The 26509-nt window shown below is 49.8% G+C and overlaps 1 protein-coding gene across 3 annotated transcripts in view; it reads right to left on the bottom strand.

Annotated features, from left to right (window-relative positions):
- Positions 1–1164: 1164 nt before the first annotated feature.
- CRTAC1 (cartilage acidic protein 1) overlaps positions 1165–26509 on the bottom strand; it is a 37253-nt gene continuing 11908 nt past the window's right edge. For 2 of the 3 annotated variants that reach the window (XM_081191987.1, XM_081191986.1), the window contains exons 3-16: positions 22399–22595; positions 19311–19441; positions 18512–18668; positions 17075–17209; positions 16310–16449; positions 15257–15393; positions 14492–14574; positions 12655–12755; positions 12357–12525; positions 11077–11225; positions 8467–8509; positions 8055–8198; positions 2004–2129; positions 1165–1537 (exon numbers count right to left, since the gene is read on the bottom strand). In XM_081191987.1, the coding sequence (XP_081048113.1) occupies positions 1407–1537; positions 2004–2129; positions 8055–8198; positions 8467–8509; positions 11077–11225; positions 12357–12525; positions 12655–12755; positions 14492–14574; positions 15257–15393; positions 16310–16449; positions 17075–17209; positions 18512–18668; positions 19311–19441; positions 22399–22595 (1843 nt within the window). In that variant the 3' untranslated portion in view covers positions 1165–1406. Of the gene's footprint in view, positions 1538–2003; positions 2130–7252; positions 7414–8054; positions 8199–8466; positions 8510–11076; positions 11226–12356; positions 12526–12654; positions 12756–14491; positions 14575–15256; positions 15394–16309; positions 16450–17074; positions 17210–18511; positions 18669–19310; positions 19442–22398; positions 22596–26509 lie in introns of those variants that run through there. The other variant, XM_081191988.1, reaches the window with a different exon arrangement.

Below are 26509 nucleotides of genomic sequence, written 5' to 3'. Positions count from 1 at the left end.
GACTGCTGAAAGGCATCTCATACACCCTGAACAGTGTTATGCAGGACTGCCCTGTCACAAAACCCCTAGGTCAGTAATGGCAAACCTTTTAGAGACCAAGTGCCCAAACTGCAACCCAAAACCAACTTATTTATTGCAAAGTGCCAACATGGCAATTTAACCTGAACTGGTGCATAATATGCAGTAGCTGTCACTACTCCAACTCCTATTTAGCCCTGAAGAAAGAACTACCTGGTTACCATATTGCATTGTATCTGGGGAATTTGTGTGAAGTCCAGGCAAGCCCTCTCAGTGTTTGCATTGAAATAGAAGATGCATATAGATCTTTTTGCCGTACATTAACCCAACAATTACCCATTCTCAGCACCATTGTTTGCCTTCATGAAGGTAAGTGTAGTTAATATGTTTTGACATCACCATGAGACTGGGTTTGTCTTCTCTATGAGCTACTCATAGAGGATAAAATACTTGTTTCTGCAGCAACCAGAGCAGCTTTTATTAAAAACAGTGTTTTCCCTGCTCCCTCGCCCAGCCCCGACCGGCCCCTATGCAGAGTGTCCGGTGTGGCCCTGGGCGCGCCCTCACCCGCTGCACTTGGCTGTGGTTGAGCTCAGTGAAGCAGTATGCCAGCAAGTGGGAGGCGATCATGGCATGGCGAGCCCGGTGGGGCCCGGAGCACCGATGCTGGGTGAGGGGCGATGAGGACAGGGTGGAGGCGACCCTGCCTGGCTACCTGGCACTGGAACAAAGTGGCTTCTTGAGGTTCACCAGCGATACCATCCTCCCCTGTTGGCTCCCGCATGATGCGCCCTGCCCGGCACCTCCCACTGGCTCTGGGCAGGAGAAGGCGGCTGCTCAGCTGCCCCATTTGAGCTGAGGACTCTACACGCTGCCCTCGCCTTCTGCCGGCTCTGTGCTGGGGCGACGGCACACATGCCCACAGAGGGGCCTCTGAGTGTCCCCTCTGGCACACGTGCCATAGGTTCGCCACCACTGCCCTAGGTAGCATTTGTTACATTGTGTTGAGCTAGGAAGTCATTTTGGGCTGAACTCAAGAATGCTTTGCCTGGTCCTCAGGCTTACAAAGATGACTCCACAGCAGGACTCTCTGAACTTTGTTGCATTGCAATACCTGGGCAAAATCTGGGCAAATAAACCCCAAAGTTATTTGCGAGAGTCAGGAAAGAGCTTTATTATTATTATTAAAGAAAAGCAAGGAAAGGGTGATTCGGTTCTCCAAACAGGTCCTAGTGGGTTCGCCTGGAGGAAGTGGAATCACTAACTCGGGGGAGAGAAGTTGTCCTTTTTGCCATACAGAAGCTGGGCGTTGTCTATCGCATGAGCCACTAATGCCGGGCATGCACTTCAGCTGGCAGCGCCCACAGCGGAACACCATTGCCAATGAATCAGCTCTTCACACAGCGCCGCCTGTCTGCCCCCAAGGAGAAGCCTTGCTGGCAGTGGCAGTGGAAAGAGCCAGGCTCATTGTGGCAGATGTGATCACAGGGGGCCGGTCTTTCTCTGCACTCATTTACATCTGAAAAACAGAAGGAAGAGACATATTTCACCCAGCGGGAGGAGCAGATGCCAGCGGGGATTTCAACGGAGTGCCCAGCAGCAAGGAAAACCAGCTCCCTGGAGCCTGCTCCTTGCAGCTGAAAAAATGAAAAAATGATGCCTGCAGCAACCGGTTACCCTACTCCCTATTATTGCAAGAGGTAGTCGTTGACCCAGCTCTTCCACAGTTTTGTGTCATGAAACACCTCAGAGAGACCTAGAAGAGGACATGCTATGGCAATGCCTGCCACCATGGAAGGTCTGGGGGTGTGGCTCATTGCTTGCAGACTTTTTGGAGCAACAGCTGCTGGCCTGCTCAGTAGACATTGGCTACTATTTTTTAAAACACCCCCCCCCCAATGTATATACTACTTGTTTGTAATAAAAGCTTGCAGTGGTTTACAAAAAGGATTAAAATATTAATTAAAGACCATTTAAAAACTTACCCAGGCACCTGTTGGCATCTTGGGGATCAGTCTTGAAGCCAGGGTGGCACTGGCAGGAATGCCCACCCTGTGTGTTGACACAGACGTGACTGCAGTTATGCAGACCATAGGTGCACTCATTTATGTCTGGGCAGAGAGGAAGGATCATAGTGAGCGCAGCAGTGGTTAAGTGTTCCTGTGCACACACGTGTCTCCAATCTCACGAGGAGACCTCATGGGCATCTCTCAGACAGCTATTACCACTGGGGAAAACATGGTTAGATTCCCATTCCTGATACCCTCAGGGTCAGCCTTGTAAAAAAGTGCCCCAAATTCCCATGACCATCACCACCCCCAAATTGCTGGGTGGGGTGTGTGTGTGGGGGGGTGTGAAAACCTGGCCATGGCAACTAATTATGCAGACCTCATTGGGGCAGCAAACCTTTGTGACAGATGGCTCGGGTGGCACCCTATATTTAGCCACTTAGCAGGTAAGTGAAGCCCCCAAAGAGATCCAGAGGAAAGCCATTTTGCACCCAGTGGACAGTGAAGCAGTTTTATCAAGAGCATGAACTGTGCTCTATTTCCAAGGAGATGATCTGAGACTATCCAGGCATCAGTGCTTAGCATGGGAAAGTAGTGTTTCCCCACGTCCACTACTGTACTCTGGTGTGGGGAAGCTTGCAATGATAGGCTGCTGATTCTTTCTTTTTCCCCTCCAGAGGGCACCAGTGTCCTATCTGATTGTTGCCATCTGGATATGCAGCAAAGAAGCAAGAAAAGGCTTGGTCACTCCTTCAGGTTGTGCTCTCGAACTTATCTGGCCAAGTGACACATCTCCTTATATTAATTGATCAATGGAAGCTCTATAGAACCACAGCCCAGGTGCCCAGAGTATGTGACTTTCGCAACAGAGCAAGGGGGTGATGTGGCAGATCGGGATTCCAGCCCCTACTCCAGCTATAGGTATCTCAGTGCCCCTGCTAGGTCAGGTGCACGGAAAGCAAGAGCCTCTCAAGAGTTCAGTTCCCTAGAACTAGGCAAGGCACACAATCCAGACACATAGTTCACGGAGGCACATTAAAACCCAAATACACATTTGAGCACATGGCAAAGAATGATACGGTGTGACGTGACCAACACTTATCAGCACCCTTGTGTGGCACACCAACATTCACTCACATTTCTGGTTCATTCAGGCACACACTTGTGAACATGGGACTCACACGGCATATATGTGGACATTGTATTGCCACTGTTTATCCCCTGAGGTCTGCTTCCAATCAAACTATCATTGGATCTACATGCATTTCTGCTTCTCCATCAGCAGCATAGTGGTATGTCAATTCTCTCTCTCAATTTTAGACATATCTGAGGACTTACCTTTCTACGAAATATGGCCATATAAATCACCAGCAAAGACCTCTGAGGGTTTAAAATGGGGCCGGAAGCACAGGATCATGGAACTGGAAGGCACCTAATGGGCTACCAAATGGCCGATGTCTCCAACCTGGACTGGAACCCAGATGAGCTGTTCAGAATCTGGAGCCCCACATCAAACCAATGCCTTCAAGTTACAAGAAAGGAGAAAACTTTCTGACAGCCAGAGCTGTTTGACAGTGGAACAGTCTCCCTCGGGAGGTGGTGGACTCTCCTTCCTTGGAGGTTTTTAAAAGCAGAGGTTGGATAGTCATCTGTCATGGATGCTTTGGCTGAGATTCCTGCATTGCAGGGGGTTGGGCTAGATGACCCTTGGGTTCCTTCCAACTCTACCATTCTGTGATTCTTCCCACTCTCTACACACACTGTAAATAAAGATTTCCCAGATTCAAATTATCCCTGAACAATTGCGTCCAGCCTTTTTAGCTTCCTGCCCAAGATGTATTTCAAATGTGATCTTTAGGGCAGGTAAACCCATACCTAGTGCAGAAGACCAGGTGGGGGATTTTTTAATCAGCCATGATGTGGAGCTCTTGCTGCCCTGCCTCCTCCCTGCCTCTTATTTACTACGTTTCTTGTGTTAGTTTCACTGATAACAGTGATGGAGAAGGTCAGGGATAGGAAGAGGCTAGGGTGGGATAGAATCATTAGTTATGTACACACCCTCCTGCAAAATTGCCCTGTGGACTCACAACTGAATGAGTCCTCAGCAGAAATGCAACATGAAGTGCATGGAAAAAAGGGAAGCTGTTCTGACCCTCATGAAATGCAGCAAATAAATGATGTGCTGTAGCAATGGTGCTTTCTCTTGGCGACACCAGACTTTGAGGCTTGTTGTTCTGTGGCTTAGTCTGGCCAAATCGATCAGCTCCTTCTGTACAGGTGAAACGGTTGCAGAGAAAAAGCAGTTCTGCTTTTCAAGAGGACAAAGGCTTCACAGCAGTGCAAGGCCAACTGAATTTCCCATCAGGGAGATGTGGGTCCTGGCAACAATGCCAGAGATGTGACAGGACTTCAGGCAAACAAATAAAGGCTTCAGGAAACAGAATCCTCTAGAGGAGAGCCCCAAGAGGTCATGATATCTTGGATTTGATTCTATATCATATTGGAGAGAGGATTGTTAAAGCTGAAGAACCACAAAAGCTCTGCATTCCAGAGGACAGAAGTAGACCTAATGGACGTAAATTACTGGGTGGTAGATTTTGGTTGAACATTAGGAGAATCTTCTCAGTGCTAAGAGAACTTTGGCAATGGAACTAATCATGTCCAGTGGGGATTGGGCCCTCCTTCCCTAGACATGTTCTAAGCAGAGGCTGAATGGCTGACTGTTGGGATTTTGGGTGTAATTTTGATGTAATTTTAGATTTCCTGCATCAAGTAAGGAGTGGGGATTCTGCTAAACTGCAGCTCCCATCAGTCCCAGAAACCATGGCCAATGGCTAGATATGATGGGAATTGTAGTTAAGCAGAGAGCAATCCACAGGCTCCCCACATTAGAAGACAGCCTACGAGACCCCTTCCAGTCCTAGGATTCTACAAGCAAAAATAGCAAAGGGATCTGTTCTCTCCGCAAGAAGCATATTTAGGCTGCAAATGAGACAAAGATGTATGGAATGAAATTCTGAAACTGTATCTCTAGAAGCAGGAAGAGTAATGTCATTAGTCAAAAGAGAGCCAGATAAACTTATGAAGGGTGTTGAATGAGAAGCATCATCTTAGGTTTCAGGAACAGTCAAATGTGGTCAGGAAATAATTAACCCTCCCCAAAAGGTGTGAGTTTCTTTTCTCTCCTTAATAACAAAAAATATCGCTCATTGGTAGTGATGAATGAACTTTGAAGTTAGGTTTGGAATTGAGCTGGGTAGGGAAATGACAAGATCCATAAATTTATCCAAACCCTCACAATGGCAACCCATACCCATTCACCTGTCTATGCCCTCTCAAGCCCCTTGTTCCTCTGCATGTATCTTTGCTGCTCCTCCAACAGCAGGAAAACAGAGAGGGGTCTCTTTCTCCCCTTCCCTCTTTACTGTCTGCATGCTGCTATGGTTCTGTGTTAAACCCAAGGTGTACTGGGAAATGTAGTTTCCCAGAACTATTGGCATAGATTACTGGAGTTACATTTTCCAGTGCTTCTCGCATCTGGCACACAGCATGCCAACTGCCCTCTCCCTTTGACTGCTGAAGCACACAAACAAACAAAAGCATGGAAATGAAGGGGCAGTGATGGATGGGAGGCAGGAACACGGGACATTTTTAGTCCTTCTCTGGCCTGGATTTTAATCTGAACCAATGAAGAACTTTGGGGGTTCTAGTTCTTGCAATATATTTTAACATAAGCTCATCCAGATTTGTAGTCCAAGGATAATGGTTTGATCCCTCACAAGGGTTTGTGAAGTATCTTCTGCCAAGTCAGGTTGATTGGTACCTACACGGATTTCTGCCTTTCCCCTTTCCCCCTCCTGGTTTGTGGCACAAATCGCTTGCCTGAGCCTTCTAGGCTTCCTTTACTGAATGCTTTTTGTAGCAACCATGTTTTTCAGTGTGTCTAAGGCAGGAGCACAATAACTTGAGAATGGGAAATGCACAGCCATCAACACAAAGGAGAAATCATGGCCAATCAAGACACCCTGGGTAATGCCCATTTTTATTCATTTTATTTACATATGCATTGCATATTTACAAACATGCATATCCCTTTCACAGTTATGGTGTTCATAGTATAATAGGCATTGGCCATGCTGGAAACCTGTTTTCCATGTGACGCCCTTACCTTTGCCTTGTAATAATCTTTGGTATGGAGTGCTTTGCTCACTTCTGTTGTGTGCATGTTATGCATTAGAATAATCTAACAAAAAACAGTTGTTGTTGGATTACAGCTCCCATCATCCCTGACTATTGGGCCAGTAGGACTCCAACAACATCTGGAGGACCACACATTTTGCAATCGTGATAGAAATTGCAAGGGCTTAAAGATTTTGGTCGAGCTGTTTGCATAGGGAAGAAGTCACCACAGCTCAAACAACTGAGCTACTAAATAGCAGAATGGCATGGCCTTGGCTGGGAGGCAAATAGTCAACATGCAGTTGTCTTACAAGTTGAAGCCTCCTTGTGTGTAGCCAAAGTCCCGTGCAAATGCCTGCAGTCATTCACCCTGCGGCTGTTATGGCTACCCACCTCCCTGAAGGTTCACACATGTCTCTCACAAAAGGAAACTGGCACACAGCTTGGCACCACCCCATTCTTGGCCTAGGTTGGCACCACCTCATTCTTGGCCTATCTTCTGAATATAAGATGTGGCCCCGCATTCCCACCCATACCCCAAGCATAGCTGCAAGCAGGTGCTTATAGACAGTGCAGAGTTTATTGGGTGGAGTGAGCTGAGAGACCGGGTGGGTTCAAACTTCAGACACACACTGGTAAGACAAGGTCAAGGTGAATCCCGGTCCAGTCGGGCTGGGGGAGCAGGAGGAGGAGGAGGAGGGAAGGGAAGCAATCATGTCACAGGCCAAACCAGCAGGCACAGGGTAACTGTTATCAGTTTTAACCAAGCAAGCAACTACCAGCGGGAGCAGCCATCTTGGTTAAAGGCAAGCTCCTAGGAAGATGGCAGCCACTCTGAGGAGACAAAGCATTGGTGGGGCCTCCGCCCTGTCTTGTTTTCTCAGAAAACATGCAAGGGGTGTGACACTAGTGAGAGAGTGTCGTCCGCCGGGCTGCGCAGTGCCCTTTGCAAAGATGGCTGCCCCCACCTCAGTCCATGTTCCCAGGGACCACCATGAGAAGACTGGATGAGAGAGACTGGAGGGGAGGAGTACAGGGGAAGCCACTTCCATCTATAAAGGCTGCTTTTTGTCCTTTATTGGCAAGGCTTAAAGTGCATAGGAGTGAAAGCAGAGTCCGAGGCAAAGTGGAAGAAGAGGGGCAGAGGGCAAGATGGGGCCCAGCCAGCTCCCTGAGGAAGGGTATCCACCAAAAAAGGCCACTTGAGCTGCACAGAGAGGGAAACAGAAAGAGAGACAGAGAGAAGGAAAGAGAAAGACAAAGACAAGGCAAGAGTTAGTGGCAGTTGGCAAAGAGGAAGGTCTTCAGGGGCTGAACCAAATGTTTGTTGCCTGACAAGGGCCTGGTAACCCTACCTACCATTGAACATACAGAGGAAAGCAACAGGTGTGTGTGTGGGGGGGGGGAACTAAGCACCCATTTCCACACATCTCTGCAAATTGCACTCTTTGCCCACTGCTTTGCAGCTGTTCGGCAACTATTACGCTTTTCCAGACCCATGCCTGATGCCAGATGTCATATTTGGCCCGAAGGTATACTTTACTGCTTCTCCTCCTTTGCTCAGGCATCCTAACATGGCATACAAAGCAGGCGCTACAGTGTCCCCCACCCCACCCCACCCCATGCCATCTTCTCACTGGTCAACGTACAGAGATTGTGATTCCAAGCTCAGGACCTCACTGGCTTCACTGCTTTCCCTTGCTCCTTCCCTTCTTGGGATTATGAAATAAAGAAAACCCAGCCTCGGGTAAACTTTTCACCGCTTGGGTGGCTTCAAGGGAGGGCTCAGCCCCTGTGGGGAGTGCCTCTCTTTCTCCCTCCCTCTGCTCTGCCAAAGCCATCACTCACCAACACAAGCTGTGCCGTCCTCGTTGGGCTCAAAGCCGCGATTGCAGCGCTTGTTGCTGCGGCAACGGTACCCGCCATATGTGTTGATGCAGATGGGCCTGCCCCTGGGGCAGACAAAGGGGAATTCTGCACACTCATCCATATCTGAGAAAGGGGGCAGAGGGCGGGGGGAGGAAGGGAGGGGGGTAAAGAGAGAGAAAGAGAGTGTGACGGAGGCCCAGGACAGGACAGAATCTAACAACAGCCTCTAAACACCACGGTTGGGCTGTTCCTTTATCCCCAGAGACTACCGCTGTGCGGCTGTGGACGGCTGCCACAAAGAGCCCGCCTCGTGCCCCATTAAGCCCAGTTGTGGGTAGAGGAAATTGCACCCGAGCACCATTCACTGAGCTGGCCCTTGCAGGTGACTCACCAACACATCGCCCGTTCTCATGCTGAGAGAAGCCTTGGCCACACTGCGGGGGAAAGAGAGAAATGTGTTATCCGTGTGCTGCCTAATTGCCTCCCAGCCTCGGCTCCCTCTCTACCTTGCCTCCTCCAAGATGCTATTTCCAGGAAATCGGGGGGTTTGTGTGGCTGCCTCAGACCATATAGCAGCTAATGTGGTAGCTCTCAGCCCTTAAGTCTCTTTTTGTTATCATCTCAGTTCTCAAAGGTATACAGAAAGTTTCTGCTCAACACTTTAAAACAGCAGGGGAACCTAGGCTGGGCTTTCACAGCTGGCAGGAGATGAGATGAGTTCCCCAATCATTCCCCAAGGTCTCAATTGCCTTGTGCGCCTATTTCTTCACCTCCAAGTGTTTTGCAATGGGCAAATTCACTGTCCTGCAATCTGGGCAGCAAAGAAGGAAAGGGTCGGTTGCATGCTGTTCTAGACTTCTTAAGATCTGTGACGAAGGGGATGACATATTTTGCTGCAACTCCACATCTCTCCAGTATTTATAACATTTCTGTGTAGCAGTGGGAGTAATGCTACAGCCAGACTACCCAAACCCAGACTTTGTGATTCACATATGGAACCCGTTGGACATGTGGCCTTTCCACTTCACTTCAATGGAAGGGAGAAATCCATATGTACAAATGGGTTCATATTCAGAGCCACTTCCTCTAAAAAAGAAAATGGGGCATCCTTTGCAAGTGATTTCCTGTAATGCACAGTAAAGGACCCACGTCAGATTTCTGGGTAGTGGGCTTCTTTGGGAGGATGGGCAGGAGCAGGTCATGTTCATTTCCATGGTGTAGATGCAGGTCCTCTTAACATCTAGTAAATTTGCCATTGAACACGGAGAATTCACAACTCAGCATCCACCAAACAGAGAGGTTATCTAACCTACATAGCTTGCCCTTGTCTGGCTGCCCATCCACCTGAACATGACTGGTCCAACTATCTGATGATGGTGTACAAATTCATACCCAGACCTTTCGTCAAAGCAAGTGAATATTCAGGTTCTCTCTGCAAACTTCAGCAGCCTTTATTGGTCAACTTGACAGATGGCAGCAGAGGAAGCAGATCAGGGGAAAGACAAAGTCTGCTCTGGACCACTTCACCAGGAATAACTCCAGCAATTCCTGCTGCAGCCAGAGCTGAAGAAGTCGTGTTGCAGAACTTTTTGGCACGGACTGTCTAGCCATTCTGTGCCTCCTTCCGCTGCAACTCTAGTGTTGAAATTCACTGAGCTGACGGAAGCACATTTTGTAGAAACGTCATTTCAGTTATTATCTGTCTAGCACACCAAGGCCCCTTCGGCTGGTTTACAGCCTCCCTGATCACTTGAACTGTTGCTGCCACAAATCAGGGAGCTCCAAAACAGACCACTCAAAGGGAACAGACTCAAATAACTGGTGTTATTAGTGGCATTTGTATGCCACCCCATAACACAGGAGTAGGAAATTAGGCCAGCTGATCAGCCTCAAGGAGTCCTCTAATCGACGGTCTGGTTGGTCCAAGTCCAGTTTAAAAATAAGGCACTTTAAGAAGGGGAAGTGAGCAGGGGCCCTGAACCTGTAGCTAGCATCTAAACAGCAGCCAGAGCAGATACACAGGTTACCTGGCCAGTCTTCCCACCTGTATTTCTGTTTAAATGATAGTAATTGTTTTTCAGTTTGCATCTATATGTATAACTTGACATTTGCAAATTTTATGCCAACTTGTGTCCTCTTTTGGGGGGGGGGTGTATGTGAAAGTGGACACCCTCCTGGGAAGGCTGTTGCCTAACTGGGCAAGGAAACACCAAGTTTGTCCATTAAAAGAAAATGACATTTGAAAGAGAGAGAAAACCTTGACCAATAGTAGCCTGTGAGCTTGTCCTTTTCTTTCAAACCCCAAATGTAACTTCTTCTGCAAATCTAGTGCCCCCTCCAACTACTTGGAAGTCACTGTCTTAATTTTGGGTGGCCCCATTTTACTTGACAGGCACTCAACCACCACAGTTCACTCTTAAGAAGGGAGAAGAGGCCTGTACAAAAAATATTGCAGTGCATCTTCTTTCCGTATGCTATAAGTCATAAACAGCTAAAGCAAGTCACTCTCTCCCATTTTCTGTTTGGTTTTTTTATATGACACTCTGCGAACCGCAAATCTTAGGGACCAGTGAACACACTCAGCCTTCACTTTCTTTTAAGAGACAGTGAATTGCCCTCTTTTGATATTTTATTTTTAGATTTATTTATTTGCACTTCTGCGAAGCTCAGGATTCCCCTTTGCCTGCTGAGACACCCTCAGTGGCTCTTTTGATGTCCGTTTCTTTCAACAAGGGGGCACTGAATTTGTTATTGGAGGGAGTCCTTATTACGAGGATTCTTGACATGCCTTATGCAGGAAACACAGCTTAGGTTTGCAATTTGCCTTTCTAAGGGGACAAAAATAATACCTCTGTCAGCACAGAGCCTCCAACAGGATTTTGCATGGCCCTTTTTCTCAGTGAGATGAGAAAACGGAAAAATGTTTCAAAGAGGAAAGGGTGAAATTGAGGAGGGATCCATTCTAAGTAACATGCGCATGGCTGGCAAAGGCAGGGCTCACCTCCAGAGGCAGAATGGTAAGGGGTGATCCTGGAGTGTCCCGGGGATAGGGGATCTCCAGCACGGAATTGATCTCGCTGCTTGCTATCGAACGGCTGATCACCCGGCCATCTGGCCACGTCACCTCCAGGCTGCTAGGCTCATCCTGTCCTACAGGGAAGAAAAGCAAGGAAGGGTTGAGCCCAGGAGAGATAAACAAAAAAACCCTGCAGCCCACCCAGGGACCTGAATTGCTCTGGAGAAGCATCTTCCTCTCATGCGGTGGTCTGTGCTTTCCTTTCCCTCTCCCCCCTTTCAACCATTTCTTCCTGCAGAGATGAAAGAACTTGGGGTGTGATGAGGGTCATGTCCTTCCATCAAGCACTCTCAGCCAACGCTAGCATGGCTCTTGGGCACAAGGCCAGCTGTGAGCAGGGATGTGGGGCATTGTGGGGCACGGGCCCTCTGACTTCCCGTGCCACTTGGCTTCTCAACTCACAGCGTGGTCTAACCCGGCCAGGCCCCACTAAGCTGGGCCACCTCGGGGCTATGGAGGAGTAATGAGGTGTGGAGGCATGCCGTCCCCTCTGCAGGAACAGCTGGAGGGGGCAGGCAGGGGCCTCGCTGCAATGCACGTCCGCTCTGCTTTTTAGGACAGCAAGCTCCTGCCACTGGCTTTTTAAATGAGGACAGGAAGCAGACTTTCCAAATGTTTTGAAAGAAGAGGAGGAGGAGGAGGAGTTTGGATTTGATATCCCGCTTTATCACTACCCGAAGGAGTCTCAAAGCGGCTAACATTCTCCTTTCCCTTCCTCCCCCACAACAAACACTCTGTGAGGTGAGTGGGGCTGAGAGACTTCAGAGGAGTGTGACTAGCCCAGGGTCACCCAGCAGCTGCATGTGGAGGAGCGGAGACGCGAACCCAGTTCACCAGATTACAAGACTACCGCTCTTAACCACTACACCACACTGGCTGCACACTGGGGATAGGTAGGTTTCACCAAATCTACACTGTTTTTCAGCAACATTAGCAGACTCAAAGATGGGGTATTATGCCTAGAGGCAGAGGTTTCAGACTAAAGGGAGTTTTGTAGAGGAAGGACAGAAACAAATGTCTGCATAGCTTGCAATGTGTTCTGGTAACGCAGGGCAGGTATTATCAGGGATGAGCGGCAGATGGGATACAGGAAGCTCAGAAGCATCATTGGGATGGCCGTGAAGATGGACAGGACGAGAAGAGACCTGGGAGGGCACACCCCCCACTCAGGCTCCAAGCCCTGCTTCCAACTCCTCCACACTCACCCAAGCCGAAATGGGCAACGGGCTCCATCTCGCACAAGTACCCAGACCCTCCGTCAATGATACGCAGATGGGCACCACTCTGACGTGTGAAGAGCACCACCTTGGCACCGCGAGCAAATGCCCCAAAGCGCGTACGTGGGATCACTCGCAGCCAGTTGTTGCCAGCGCCCTGTGGAGATGGACAGACAGACTCAGCCAAGGAATGAGCAGGCACGAAAGGGAGGAAGGAGTGGACCATGCCTGCTCAGATGTGGGCTGGGATCTGAGCGCATTGTGAGGAGCACCTCTCAGCACCCACCTCGTTGACCTTGAAGACTGAAAGCGGCTGGGCCATGGACTCTCCATGTGACAGGATCAGGTCCAGCCTCCCATCGCCATCAAAATCCACCACTGCCCCCCCTGGAATGACACAACGTCCATAAGCAAAGGTCTTGTTTAGCATCCATAGGACCATATTCACCTTCCACAAGCATGGCTGGAATAAGATCCAGCAGGAGAGTCAAGGAATAGGACTTCTTACATCTCTGCCCCATGATTCCACCCAAATTGCCTCCACTGACACTGACCATCCGTGTGCCTGTTCACCCCAGAAACTGTTTCAGTTCCTGGAGCCAAATGCTTTGTAAATGGCGACATCATTTCTGTGAATGTTACTCAAGATTTCAGCGTCTTGGTGGTGGGTGGGAATTCCACACAGCCAACCCCTGGATCTTAATTTAATTGTCGTGAAGTAAGATTCTGGCCTGGCTTGGTTTCACCCTTTAGTGGGGTAGGAGTCATCTTGCATCTTCTTGATGGAGGCACACTTTAATTATTTTTATGGGTTATGATATGGTATAAATTCTTACTGTTTGGTAAGTTGTTTTGTATTTTAATATTTTGAAGGTCACTTAGGGATGTTTTGCAAAAAGTGCTGAAAATAATAATAATAATAATAATAATAATAATAATAATAATACTTTGCTTTCATGCTTTGCTCTAAGAGTTGGTCAAGCATGTGCCAACTCTTGGAGTTGGGGCAAGAGGATATTTTGTCTCTCTCCCCTCCACCCACCAAATCATAAAGTTCTGATCTTTTCATGTGGCACCAAAGCCCCCAGCTCTGCCAATCCTCTCCTGTCTCTTTTGCGTGCCTGCTGTCTCTGCAGTGAGGAGATGCTCCCTGCATCCATCCCCCTGCTGATGATCCCTTCTTCAGATGTTGATGTAAGTTTTTTGGGACACAAGAAGTGTATGACTTTTAAAGGAACTGCTAATGGTGAAGCCAAAAGCCGGCCAATCAGACCTCTGGATTCTTCCTGGCAGAAGAGGCAAGGAGGGTTCACCACTAGGGGAAATAGGTTGAGTGGCGGTATGAGAGAGAATCTTCACTGTGGTGACACCGCAACTTTGGAACACTTTTTCTCAACAGTTGCACCTGGCACCAACTCTGCTGTCATTCCAGCACCAAGCTAAAGCCCACCTGTTTGTTTGCCTGCCAGTCACTTTGGTGATATGTATGTAATGGTTATGCTGGGCTTGAAGCAGATTATCTGTTCTTGCAGTTGCCTGCTATGCTGGTCTTAGATATTTATTCTGCTTTATTTTTGATTGTTTAGATGTCGTTGTTTTGTGCCTGGGTATTTATATGCAGGGGACGCGGGTGGCGCTGTGGGTTAAACCACAGAGCCTAGGGCTTGCAGATCAGAAGGTCGGCAGTTCGAATCCCCGTGACGGGATGAGCGCCCGTTGTTTGGTCCCTGCTCCTGCCAACCTAGCAGTTCAAAAGCACGAAATGCAAGTAGATAAATAGGTACCGCTCCGGCGGAAAGGTAAACGGCATTTCTGTGCGCTGCTCTGGTTTCGCCAGAAGCGGCTTAGTCATGCTGGCCACATGACCAGGAAGCTGTACGCCAGCTCCCTTGGCCAATAAAGCGAGATGAGCGCCGCAACCCCAGAGTCGTCCGTGACTGGACCTAATGGTCAGGGGTCCCTTTACCTTATTTATATGCAGGGTGGAGTATAAATGCAAATTTTGGAACAAGCCCCCACCCCAGGCCGTCTGGTGGTTAGAGTAAGCCCTCTGTTCACTAAGCCCACTCCTTCTAAGCGAAGCCACCTGATCATTTTCCTCAAGAGACATTGTGGAGACCCACCTGTGCCACGCCCCTCGGGTTCCACGGCATCACCAGGGTTCAGTTCCTCGATGGCTGGGTCAGCATGCTCTCGGCGGACCACCCTGTGGCAGAAGGGGAGTGTGCCAGTGCAGAGAAGATGCACTTCCCTCCCACAAAAGGGCCCGTCATGGGAGTCAAGCCTACTACCACTACTCCTGAGTGGGCACCACCCTTTGCTCACACACTCTCTTGCCAAATCCTTATCTTCCCAGAAAGGGGCCCTGCCCACTCGCATAGCAACAGGTTTCCGCACGGACTGCCCAGATTTGCCACATGCTGCTGCTATCACTTTATTAGCCTGAGAAATGTAAGCGGCTCTGTTTAACGAGCCATTGATTGCCTACAATTAATGGGAACCGTGCATAAGTGCTAATTAGTGAAAGCCAGAACCTCCAGGGATGTGGTCTAGGCGGAACAGAACTGCTGTATTAGTAGCGGTGTAGGAAGGAGCTCAGTCACAGCTCTGTCAGCTGACCGGAGGGAGGGCAGAGCAGGATAGGACACGCCCTCCTGTGGGTCACAGCAGTGGGGGAACTAAAAGGCGCTAGATTCTGGATGCAGAATCCAGCCCTCCCCCCCTCCCTCGCCCCATATTCTCAAGTTCTGCATGCAGGACTTCCTAAGGACGCAGCAGGTTCACCACAGACTCTGGTGCGGGGGTCGCCCTCCCTGCAGTGCCCGGGAGCCTGGTAAGATGGGGAGCCCACTGCCCCAGCCTCTGGTGGCCACGTGGCTCTCACCCACCGGAAGAGGCGGTTGGCGGATGAGCCGCGATAGGCGATGTTGTTGAAGAAGACCTCCAACTCCTGGTCATTGTCAAAGTCAGCAGCGATGACGGTGCGGACGGGTGATGGCATGGACAGTTTGGGCGTGGCAATGTCCTGGGGGAAGGACGGGGGTTAGTGGGGCAGGGCTTGGGCTGGAGCAGGGCCAAGAGGAAGCTCAGGTCTAAGGAGGGGAGGGGTCAGGAGGCATTGTGGCTGGAAGGGCCAGAATACAGGGGAGCCGTGGAGTGGGGAGGGGAGGAGAGCTGGAGGAGCTGGGCGCAGCGCAGAGACTGCAGTCTCCTGCAAGGCAGCAGCTGGGGAAGGAACCAAGGAGAGGAAAAGGCTGCCTGGTCGACATGGCAGGAATAAGCAACGGTGCGGAGCCGCGGGTCTAAAAGACGAGGCAACCCTTTAAAAACAAGGAACATCTGGCGGCCCAGCTGGGGGCAAAGGCAGCAGTCTCCTTGGTGATCTGCAGTTCTGCTCTGGCTTTCCAGAATGCGGGCGGGGGGGGGGGAAATAAAGCACAGAGGGAGCGCAGAGTGGGGGTGGCAGTGGGGATCCCTGCCTGCTCCAGCCCAGCCTTCGCACATTGAGCAGGAAGGTCTGAGGGGAAGGGTTCGCATATTCAGCTGAGCGCACTTGGAAGTGTGCCCGCAACTGGGAACTCTCAATTGCACAACGTTCCTGATCCTAAGCGCATCCAGCTGAACACACAAAGAATCCTCCTCCAGAACTTCAGGAGTCAATGCACGAAAGCTGGCAAGTGTTTGTGGAGCTGGGGGGGAGGGGGAGCTAGGAGTGTGGCTGGCCCACATGGCCTTGCACAAAAACACCCCCCCACACACACACTGTATCTTTCCCCAACACCAAGCGTTCACTGAATGCCTGAGTAAGGCTTCTCTGTTCCACTCTTTCTTAGGCACTTCAAGGACTGGACTGGACTCTCCCTCCCTGATCCCACCACTTCCCTGCTCACAGCCCAGGCCTTTCACCATTTGGGGACCTCCCTCTTCCACGTGACACTTACTCGGAAGCGCCCACCTGCGCTCATCTGCAGGTAGAGCCGGTGAGGTCCATTCCAGTTACCGTAGATCAGGTCCACTTTGCCATCGCGGTTGAAGTCGGCCAGCGCCACGCCGCGACCATGCTGGTAGGGGTCATCCAGGCCTGTGGAAGGCGGCAGAGGAAGTCAGCAGGGCTGAGAGTGCCCTGAAGGCAAAAGGACGCTGTGGACTCAACTGAACCTTCCCTTCTGCTGATGCCGGGCTCAGAGGTTGAGCAGCTCAGAGGTTATCAGGCAGCTCTTGCCCCAAGTGGCTCAAATTCAGCCTGTCAAGGGACAGCAGAGGATGGGACAGTGGGGGGCAGGCTACAGGGGGCAGAGGATGGCTGGTGGAGCAGGCAGTCCACAGGCAGGGGCCAGAGGACCTCTGCAGATTCCCATGGACACCTTACCCATCCTTCCCGCCTCTCCCCGCAGGTCCCCCTACTCCTATTCTCTTGCTGACAAGGAAGGAGTGTTTCTAAAGGGAATAGGTGTCATCAGCAGCACCACAGTGATGGATGCCACCCTGACACCTCGTTAAACTCCAGTGATCAGCCGGACGCTCAATTACTGGTGGTGGCTGAGCCCTCAGGCACTCATCATCACACACACACCAGCAGGCAAGGAGAGGGACAAGGAAATGGCAGGACCCCACCAGGATGAAAGAGGGCCAAGCAGCTGCTCTGGTGAGTTCTGCCCCACAGCTAATGGCTTCCGATGACACCCTCACCCTTGCCACTCACTCACCAGCAGAGGGCGCTACGTCTATGAAGGTACCGTCACCCTGGTTCTTGAAGAGGAAGTTGGCTCCGTTCTCGTTGTCGCAAAATATGTCGGAGGCTGCTTCACTCAGGATGGGCCCCACAGCCAAGCCCCGACCCCCTGGGAAGAGGAACAGTGAAAACCAGAAGTTAGCGCAATATGGGCATTACAAGTGGGACAGGTTCCGGTTGAGATGTTTCAAAATCATCAAGCCATCCACTTCTTGGTTCGCTCTCCTGCTCCCTTACACCTCTTTTCACAATTATTGAACTTCACTTGAATGTTGGGGTTCAGTCTTCACCAGCGATGGTCACCACCACAATTATTACAAAAATAGTCAGTGGCAGTTCACTGCCATAGAGACTAAGAGCAAGACAAAAATGGCATATAGCTCAGCAACACTTCCCAATTGCCAGGACTGAAGGTGTCTGCCATCCACCCCTCCTAAGGCTCCTCCTCTCCCGGATATTTCCTAGGCAGCCTCAAACTGTGTCTGGGCACCTCTGGTCTCTGTTCTGCCCTCCTTATTATCCTGCGTGTTCTTGGGGAGTAGGGAGGGATGGGAGCTTATCGCAGCTGGGGAGGGAAACTCCCAGGATGCTTCAGTAGTCTCTTGACCACCCTCCTCTGCTTCAGCCTCAGAGTCTGAACTGCTGCCTGTCACAGGTTCCTCCTGCTCACTAAACCCTGTTGTCCCTTCAGTATCTAGCATCTCCGCCCAATTTCCCCCCTCTGATCTCACCTCAGTGTCCCACCACCAATGTCCTGGCTCTGATCCTTCCCTCTCTGGGATTTCCAATGGGGAGGGGGGGGGAAAGATGTTTCCCAGCTGGTGTCTTCCACCACACTTCACCATCCAGCCAGGACCTGACACCTCCCTATACTGGAGGCTTGGGCTTAGTTGGCCAAACTTGGCTTTCGACTACTATTTTAGTTTTCCTAATAGCTGGGATCTGTGTGATTTTCCAGCAATAGAACATCTGAGGCATTGTGGGAAAACAAAATGGTGGACGGATGTGGCAGTTGCTAGAGGAGCTCTGTCACTCTTCGTAATGCCCAGCCACGTATAGGAACATAGGAAGCTACTTTATACTGGGCCAAACCACAGCCCTATCTAGCTCAGTATTTAGAGTCATAGAATCATAGAATGGTATAGTTGGAAGGGACCACAAGGGTCATCTAGTTAAACCCCCTGCAGTGCAGGAATCTTTTGCCCAACACTGGGTTCAAACCTACAACTCTGAGATTAAGAGTCTCATGCTCTACCAACTGAGTTCAGACAGGAAACTCTTTTCCCTTCCTGAAGATGCTGGGGGCTGAATCTAGAACTTTCTGCATGCAAAGCAGAATCTCTACCATTGAGCTACAGCCTTTCCCCTTATGCTGGGCTAGCTCTTGGGAGACAATCCTCTGCCCTCATACCTGTGAATTTGTTGACTCCGGCATCTGCCGCCACATCATTCAGTGCCACAATGCCATTCTCCAGGTCGCTGGCAGCTGTGTCCATCTCGATGAGGGCATGGGGCCCAACTCTCATACTGGCATAGTTAGCTATGTAGATGGAGTAGCGACCAGAGCCCTGTAGGAAGGGACGTGGGGGCAGGTGAGAGGCCTGAGTCTTCACTGGATTGGACCCCTCTCTTCCCAGCACGAGGATGGACGCAAAGGGTGCCACACCCAGGGCCCTGACAGGGATGAGTCTATAAAGGTAAAGCCAGTCGCAGGCACCTGAGCAGAAGCAGCGTAGTCCAGCCATGGGCTCCCAAACAGGGGGGTGCCATCCTTCACGCTCCCCTGTTTTGCCTCAGACATCTCTTCCAACCACTCCCTGTCCCCCCCCCCATTGTTTCCCTCATGGCACCCTGATTTAGCAATAATCGTTTGAAAATAAGCCACGCAAGGCAGAGGGAGAAGAAAGCGCAGGTGACAGGGGCATAAATCACCTAGACAGGCTGTGTTTATCAGCAGCACGGCACCCGCCTGGCATGGCAGTCCCTGATGGGAGTCCTGACAGTTGTGAGGGAGGCGGAGGGGGAGGCAGAGCTCGGCCTTGAGAAGTTGGGTGGAGAGCAGGCCCCTCTAAGCCCATGTCCTCCCCTCCTCCAAACAACTGCACTGGTGCATCTTCGGCTCCCAGCTGGCCCCACCCCCATGGGCCTGACCCACAGCCCTGAAATCACAGCCTCAAGCCAACCCACCCCAACCTGTTCCACACACTCACCGTCCTGTCCACGCAGGCCACGGAGCGCCCAGCAAACCAGCTTGCCACACCCCGGTTCACCTCATCACTCAAGATGTCCTCCCAGCGCCCGTTCCGAAACTTGAACAGTTTGTCTGTATAGGTAGCTACACCTGGGAAAGAGAGATAAGGTATCAAGACGTTTCAGGGTCTCCTGGCCAGGTGCTGAATCAGCTCTCCCTTTCTCTCCTTCTCTCCCAAGACAGGAAATCAGTCTGGGTTGTGCATGACTTTCTCTGGAGCCCTAACCGTGTAATTATGCTACGGGCCCTCTCTAATTGATGCTCCAGACGATCTGTTTGTTCAGCATTCATCCTGATTTGCTTGCACAAATCTTGCCTGGTTAGACTATGCATTCGTTCTGATTTGTTTATGGGGAGGTTATATGACAACGGGTCCCTTCAGACTGGTGCTTTTTGTGGGTATATTCTGCAAAATGTCACTGATGCAATAATTGTGCATTAGTGGAGGGTTTACACCACCCTCAAATCTACTACTTTATGAGTTGTTCTGTGATGCCCATGGAGCACATCATCACCATCGGAAGGGGAACTTATGCTTAGTGCAACAAAAACTAGATAAACACCCACTGACCCCGAACTTCTGTGATATGAAAAGTTGCAGGTTTTCAGCACTGAACTACAGAACACGCACCTATTGCAAACAAAGCCGTATGTTTTTCCTGAAACCTTTTCAGGGATGAACAGGCTTGAAAGTGGGATCCTATAAAACTGTCCTGACACCATCATGAGCACAAATAATGATGAATATTCAAGAGAAGAGACATCTGGAAGGACCCAATGAACATCCTGATTTGCTTCTGGGGTGTTTACATGTCTTCCCATTAATCATTTCTTCATGCCACACTCTTTAGTGCATTTTGCTGTCACTTTCCAAACCATAAAAAGTCCCCTGCAAGTGGGTTTGTTGAGCTAGGGCAGCAGAGTGCTTTAATCCATTTGAATTACACAAATCTAAATTGAATTGCTCTTGCAAAATAATGACAGTCTGGAGGCACCCTAAGCCTCCAGCAACTGCAGGTTTGGTGTGCAGAGACTTGCTGCAAGCCTGGCTCTGAACTGCAGCATTACACTTTGCAAGTGTGACACCCATAGATGCAGATCTTTGCAAGTGATGAATGCACCCCCCGAATCATGATCTAGATTGAACCCTTGCGGCTGTCCCATTTGGATCGCATTCCCTCTGCCCATAGATGCCTCTTCCTGATCATCCGCCTTTTGGGGCTCCCCCTACTCTGCCGGCCTCGCCCAATGCCTAATTGCTCTCTGGTACTGCAGGGTTGTGATCAGGACTGCGCGACAATGAATGCAGCAACCCCAGCAAAGCTTAAGGGCTGGTAAGGGAGGCCCAAAAGAATAAACTCATTAAGGTAAAATGTGCCAGAGCAGCGCGGAGCCATGTTCATCATAAAGGGAAAGGGGAAAATCAATGGCAGGCACTGGCCGGGCCCTGATGCCAGGAGTAATGTGAATGGCTGATTTAGGGAGCCTTTGGCAGCTGCAAAGCAGTAATTAGGTGTGTCAGGAAGACTGATAAGTGGAGCCAAGAGCAGGTCGATGCTGCAGGTGAGGGGCCCAGCCCAACTCGGGAAGGATGCGATGGGGAAGTGGTCACTTTTCTAGGCAGATTTCCGGAGACCCCAAGCAGTGCTTTGGACAAAGGAAAAGCGGTGGTGGTGGGTGGGCATTTATCTTTTCCAGATATATTCCGACTAGAAATGGCGTAGTTCCAGCATGGACCCATAGAGCAGTGGTGGCCAAACTTGGCCCTCCAGCTGTTTTGGGACTACAACTCCCATCATCCCTGGCTAACAGGACCAGTGGTCAGGGATGATGGGAATTGTAGTCCCAAAACAGCTGGAGGGCCAAGTTTGGCCACCACTGCCATAGAGCAAGCCACAGGCTGCCAGATCTGATCAAGCAACATATTTCCAGGATTCGAACATGTGAAACCATCCAAGCAAAGCATCTGTTGACTTGGGTGCAATTCCTAAGTAGCCCCGAGGAAGGGGCTTGGCCTTGGGACAGAACCAACAGTGCGTATTTTGAGGCTGGTCACACCTAGGCATTGCAAAAGCATGCCGAACACCATCTCTGCTCCTAAAGCAGCAAAGGGTCTCTTAGCAGCAGTCTAGGAATTAGGGAACCACCTTCCCAGAGAAGAAAATATTAGACCCTCTACCATTAGGTTGCAGCATTGCCGGTGGGGGTGGGAAAGAATATGCTTTGGGGTTTCACTACTTTCTCCCTTGCGTAATCCCAATGCTGTCTCAAAGGATGTCTCCTTGCCCAGCAAGATACTTGCCTGTCCCTCAGAGATCCCAGGGCTCCTGGAGCTGCAGTCCCTGCTGGCAACTAGAGATGTGGCAAAGCCCTGAGTCAGCAGCCAAGTCTCTCCTCCCCCACTCCCTCCCCCCCCCCCCCCGCCACCCGCTGCTGCCAGAGAATCGACAAAATCACTCAGCTGGGAAATTAACTCCAGCCTTGAAACATCCCACCCTGGTGGCCAGTGAAGGTCAGGGAACTGGAGTCAGTGGCTCGGGGCTGGCAGGTGAAGAGCCCCAAAGCCAACGGTGTGAAGGAAGGGAGCCTGCACTGCCAGGACATCAGCCAAGAAAGGAGAGTGACCACTGTCCATCACCACCACAGCCACATGCCCCTCTGTGGATCACTCCCATTCCCTTTTCAGCCTGCTGTTTGCAGGATAAATGTCAGGACCTGTTAATGATAGGATCGTTTGTGAAGAAAACATCATGTTTTCATCATCAGTGAGTGAATGTGGACTGATGGGTGGGTACCATGTGTTTAATGGGTGTTATGGGATGGGTGCATCACAGCAGAGATGAATGGAGATGGCTCATGGCAGACAATGGGTAGGTGCAAGAACTTAGTAAAAGATGTTAGACTGATCAAGGTGATTCTTGAGAGGCAGGTGGGTCTTGATGGATAGATATCAAGGACAAGAAAGTTCATAGGGCACAGGAGAAGCTGGATATGCTAATTGGGTTGCCAGCAGGCAAATGTCAGGAAGGAACAGCTTTCGCACTCACCGGAGAAGGCGTTATTGGTGTTGAGGAAGTAGATCTCCTCCCGCCCGTCCCCATCAATGTCGCATGCTGTCACACCAATCGCATTGCCTTGGCGATCCCGCAGTGCATAATATGGGGAGCTACGTTCATCCACTGCAAGGTTCACCAGCCGGCCCCGTATCTTGTCATACTTCAGCACCAGGTTGGGACCATTGTACCTGAAGGAATGGAGAGCAGGAAATGTGATGTGGGAGGTGCTTCAAGGTAGCAGTGACCCTTCCCACCAGATCTCCCCAAGAAAATCAAAGTCCACCGTTCTCATTTTGTGGGGTTACCGGGAGACGCAGCAAAGGGCACATCCCAGGGGTGTGTCACAAAGAGAGTGGAGCTTGAAGCCAAACATGGAGGAGACTTCAGAATGTCTATATTTATTCCACTTGTATTCTTCTCCTCCCTGCAGTTCAGGGCAGCAAACGAGGGGACTATCTCATTGAATCCCCACAACAAAAAGAACAGCAAGGCCAAGGTCATAACATGGGTTTCGTGGCTGGCTCCATTTCAGAGCACAGTATCTACTATTCCTATAATCCTGCTGTAAAACCTGGCACTGTAGATGTTCCAAATCAGGTAGATAGCACTGCAAAAAGGTTTTTGAATTCTTACTTTACTGTAAATAAAAGAAAAGGGGGAAACCATCTGCACCCATGAACAACCAACCCAGCAAATATATATATATATGTGAATGAGCTATCATACCTAATTTAAACATATATTGCACATTCATATAATCCAGCCATATGCCCAAAAGGGTATCCAAGTGAGACAGATGATTGTTTGATACATGATGCTTTAGCTGACATTCCTGCACTGCAGGCAGTTGGACTGCATAACCCTGGGATCCCCTCCAGCTGTACAATTCTACGGTTCTATGTTCAAATGTGCAAAGGGCAGTAAGATTTTCAGACCACCGTGCAGTAGATGGTGAGTGGTTATTCTTCTAACTGCAGGGTTAAGTTATAAGGATTTGGAGGTGGGCTTCTGGCTGTGGGGCTCCCATCTCTATGGAAGAAGAGTTCCTTTTTCTAATTCATTTCACTCAAACTGAAGGACTCTGTGATCCAGAAAGGCAGTACTGGGGCTCCCAGGAAATAAAAACCAGCTGGTAAAACAAGCCAGAGAGGTGCTTATTCGAAAGCACTGAACATCTATCAGAGATCTGATGCCCAGAAGATTCAGGTTGAAATTCCCCTTGTCAGTTTGGGGATCAACACAACCCACTTGGAGCTTGAATGCCAAACCGGCTTATGACATTGGGTTAGTCTGGAAACCCCTGGCAGGCAACAGCTGACACTTCTAGTACAGGGATGGCACCTGCCCGTCTTCAGGACAGCTACGGCCCAGTGGCACCCTCCCACGCCAAATGTCTAGTTAATCAGCTTCTCAGAACCCTGATAGTCAGATCCAGCATGAGACCCAGATTCTTTTAGACATCCATCCATGCTAACATCACACAATGCGAAGTTGCAGAAACGCCTGAGCAGTTTCATCTGGCAGCTAATGATGTGTGACTCTAATGTGGTTAGCATGGAGTTTGCGAAGGCTGAAAATGCACAGTCTAGAGAGAGAAAATTAATACAGCAGAGGAGAAGGAGGTCAGGTAGGGAGGGAGAAACCTTGAGGCCAATGTTACAAAGCTCTGGAGAAAATAACGCTCGCCAGCACCCAAGCGGAATCAGGATTGGGGCCTGATAGTGAAGCGCAATCAATAAAAAGAGCCATAGCTGCATCGGAGGCTGAATCCTGAGCATCAGAGGTGCATCAGAGGTGAACATATCAATATATTGGCCAGATTCACCTGAAAGTGCTAGTGCCTGTGAGACTTGGGAGAAGAAAAAACTGGCTTTGGGAAATCTACCACACCATCATTGAAGCCATCTCAGAAGCAATGAGTTCCTATAAATGTTCACACTGTCCATTTCTTCATTCTCAAACAGAACATGGATTCAGATGCTTCCCAATGATTTCAACAAGTACATGATAGCCAGATGATCTGAAGCTTTTCTCATATGACTGGCTACAATATTCCCCCTCCTCCCCATCTGTAATCATGAATAGGAAGGAGGCTTTTGTATGATGAATGCCGTGTGAAAGGGTTAACAGCTGCTCTAAGTTCTTCCAGAGTCTTATTTCTATGTGACATTTTTGTGGTTGGCATAGCCTTTGCCTGATTGGACATGCACCCCACTGAAAAGCACAGTGCTGCCTAGGCTGTGGTGAAGGTCTTTCCGGAAAGGTGGTAGTCTGTGATCCAGAGCGCTCTAGATCTGAGCAGCTAAGAAACTTTATTGGATAAGACAGTTCCGCCCCTCTCTCAAGGAGCCAGACACGCATAAGGAACAAGTGCAAAAGCAAATTAGAAGTAGCTAGGCATGAGAAAGGAACTCGGCCTGCAGATGATTTTGCATAGTTCTAACTCTAGTCTCTCTTGTTAAGGAAGCACAACACCACTTCTCCTCGATAAAGGCTTTCCCAAGAGAGCTGAGAAAAGTATTTTGCTGCTTAACCAGGTGAACTTGCCAACTCCAGTGCTAAAGGCTTTACAAGATCCAGGATGGCGAAGCAGAATAAATGCTCTCCCACCTTGTTCCCAAAGCCAGGCAAGTGGGAGCAGAGGGCTGGGCACTGTTGCTACAAACCGTTTCATTGCTCTAGGGCCCATAAAACTCATTTGGATATCGGGAAATTAAAGGGAGTACATGAAGCTTAAAATGTAGCTTTTTGATATGTATGAACATGCTCAAAGTCTCCCGGATCTTGTAATAATCTCAGCTAAGTTACTTGTACCAGATAGGTGCCTGAATTTTGAGAGGATCTCCTTAGGACGCATGCAGGAGGAGTTGCAAAGACGTTCTGTTGCCTTTCCCCTTCCAATTTTTAAAAAGTTGTCTAGTGCCTCTTGAACAGATGAGTGAGCACCAGTTCCCAGCTTAGGGCTTTCTGCCTGGGCTGACTCAGCAAGCGCTATACCCTGGCCTCGGATAAACAAGTTACACAAGCAGCAGTCATTGGGTTATGAAATGTCCTGTCTCTGTTTATGGTTATGGCCTGGCACGGGAGGGAAGCAGATAATTGCCTCCCCCCCTCCACATCTCCCTGGGATGGTTGCAGCCAAGCTCCCTGGGAGGGTTTTATTTCCCCCCCCCCTTCCCATCTGGCCCAACCACTCCTCATTCTTAGGCCAGGAAAATATGGAGCACCGCCCTTGTCAAGACTACAGAACACAGATGGGATGGGTCATCCAAACAGACTCCTTAGCAATGGGAGTAGAGGCACAATCCCATTTCAGACCACAGTGAGCACTTACTCTGGGACTGGCAGTAAACCCTTGAGCTAGCACGTGTCAGTGATCAAAGAGAAGCCAACAGCAGCAACCCTGCTTGTGCCCAGACTTGTCTTCAGGTGAGACATTCAGCTCCTTAGCACACCCCCTCCCACTGCTAACATTTCACATCCAGGCACAACAGCAGCATCTGTGCTATGAAGACTCTAAGTATCAACAATGTGGCCATGGACCATGTGGAAGTGGTATCTAAACTGACGTTGCTGCATATGGTCAGCTTGGAAGCAGACACTCCATTGGCAGAGGAAGGAAGATACTTGCAACAGAGATCGCCAGGTCAGCCTGGTCTCACTTCAGCAAGACTCAGCCAGTCTCTGGTATGAGCACATCTTGGACAGCAATATTTTCTCTGGCATGCGCTGGAGGAGATACTGGGCATGTGAGGGGGTGTTTGCTATAGGATGCTTCTTGGAGTTGCACCAGCACTAATGACAAAACCAGAAGATGAAAGGGGAAATGCTACCATCTGACGGGTGGAGAAATAATGGAATTCCTCCCCAGAGAACACTTAATGCGTTGTTGAAGCTCTTCTACATAGATCAGACCTGGATTTGGTGTTATTTGATTTCTATTAGCAAGCTGGATAACCTACGTATTAATCTTGCAGGTGACACAAAACTAGCAAGGTCTGCGGACATTTTAGGCGATAGGAGTCAAATTAAAAATGAATTTGGCAAATCAAAATCCTAGCCACAGGTGAGCTGGGGGAAAAGAGGAAAATAGGAAGCATTT

This window comes from Podarcis bocagei (genome assembly GCF_964188305.1).
Source record: "Podarcis bocagei genome assembly, chromosome: 4".
In the NCBI taxonomy this organism is placed as follows: domain Eukaryota; kingdom Metazoa; phylum Chordata; class Lepidosauria; order Squamata; family Lacertidae; genus Podarcis; species Podarcis bocagei.
Note: the sequence above shows the minus strand (reverse complement) of the source record. Positions and strands in the feature narration are given on the sequence as shown.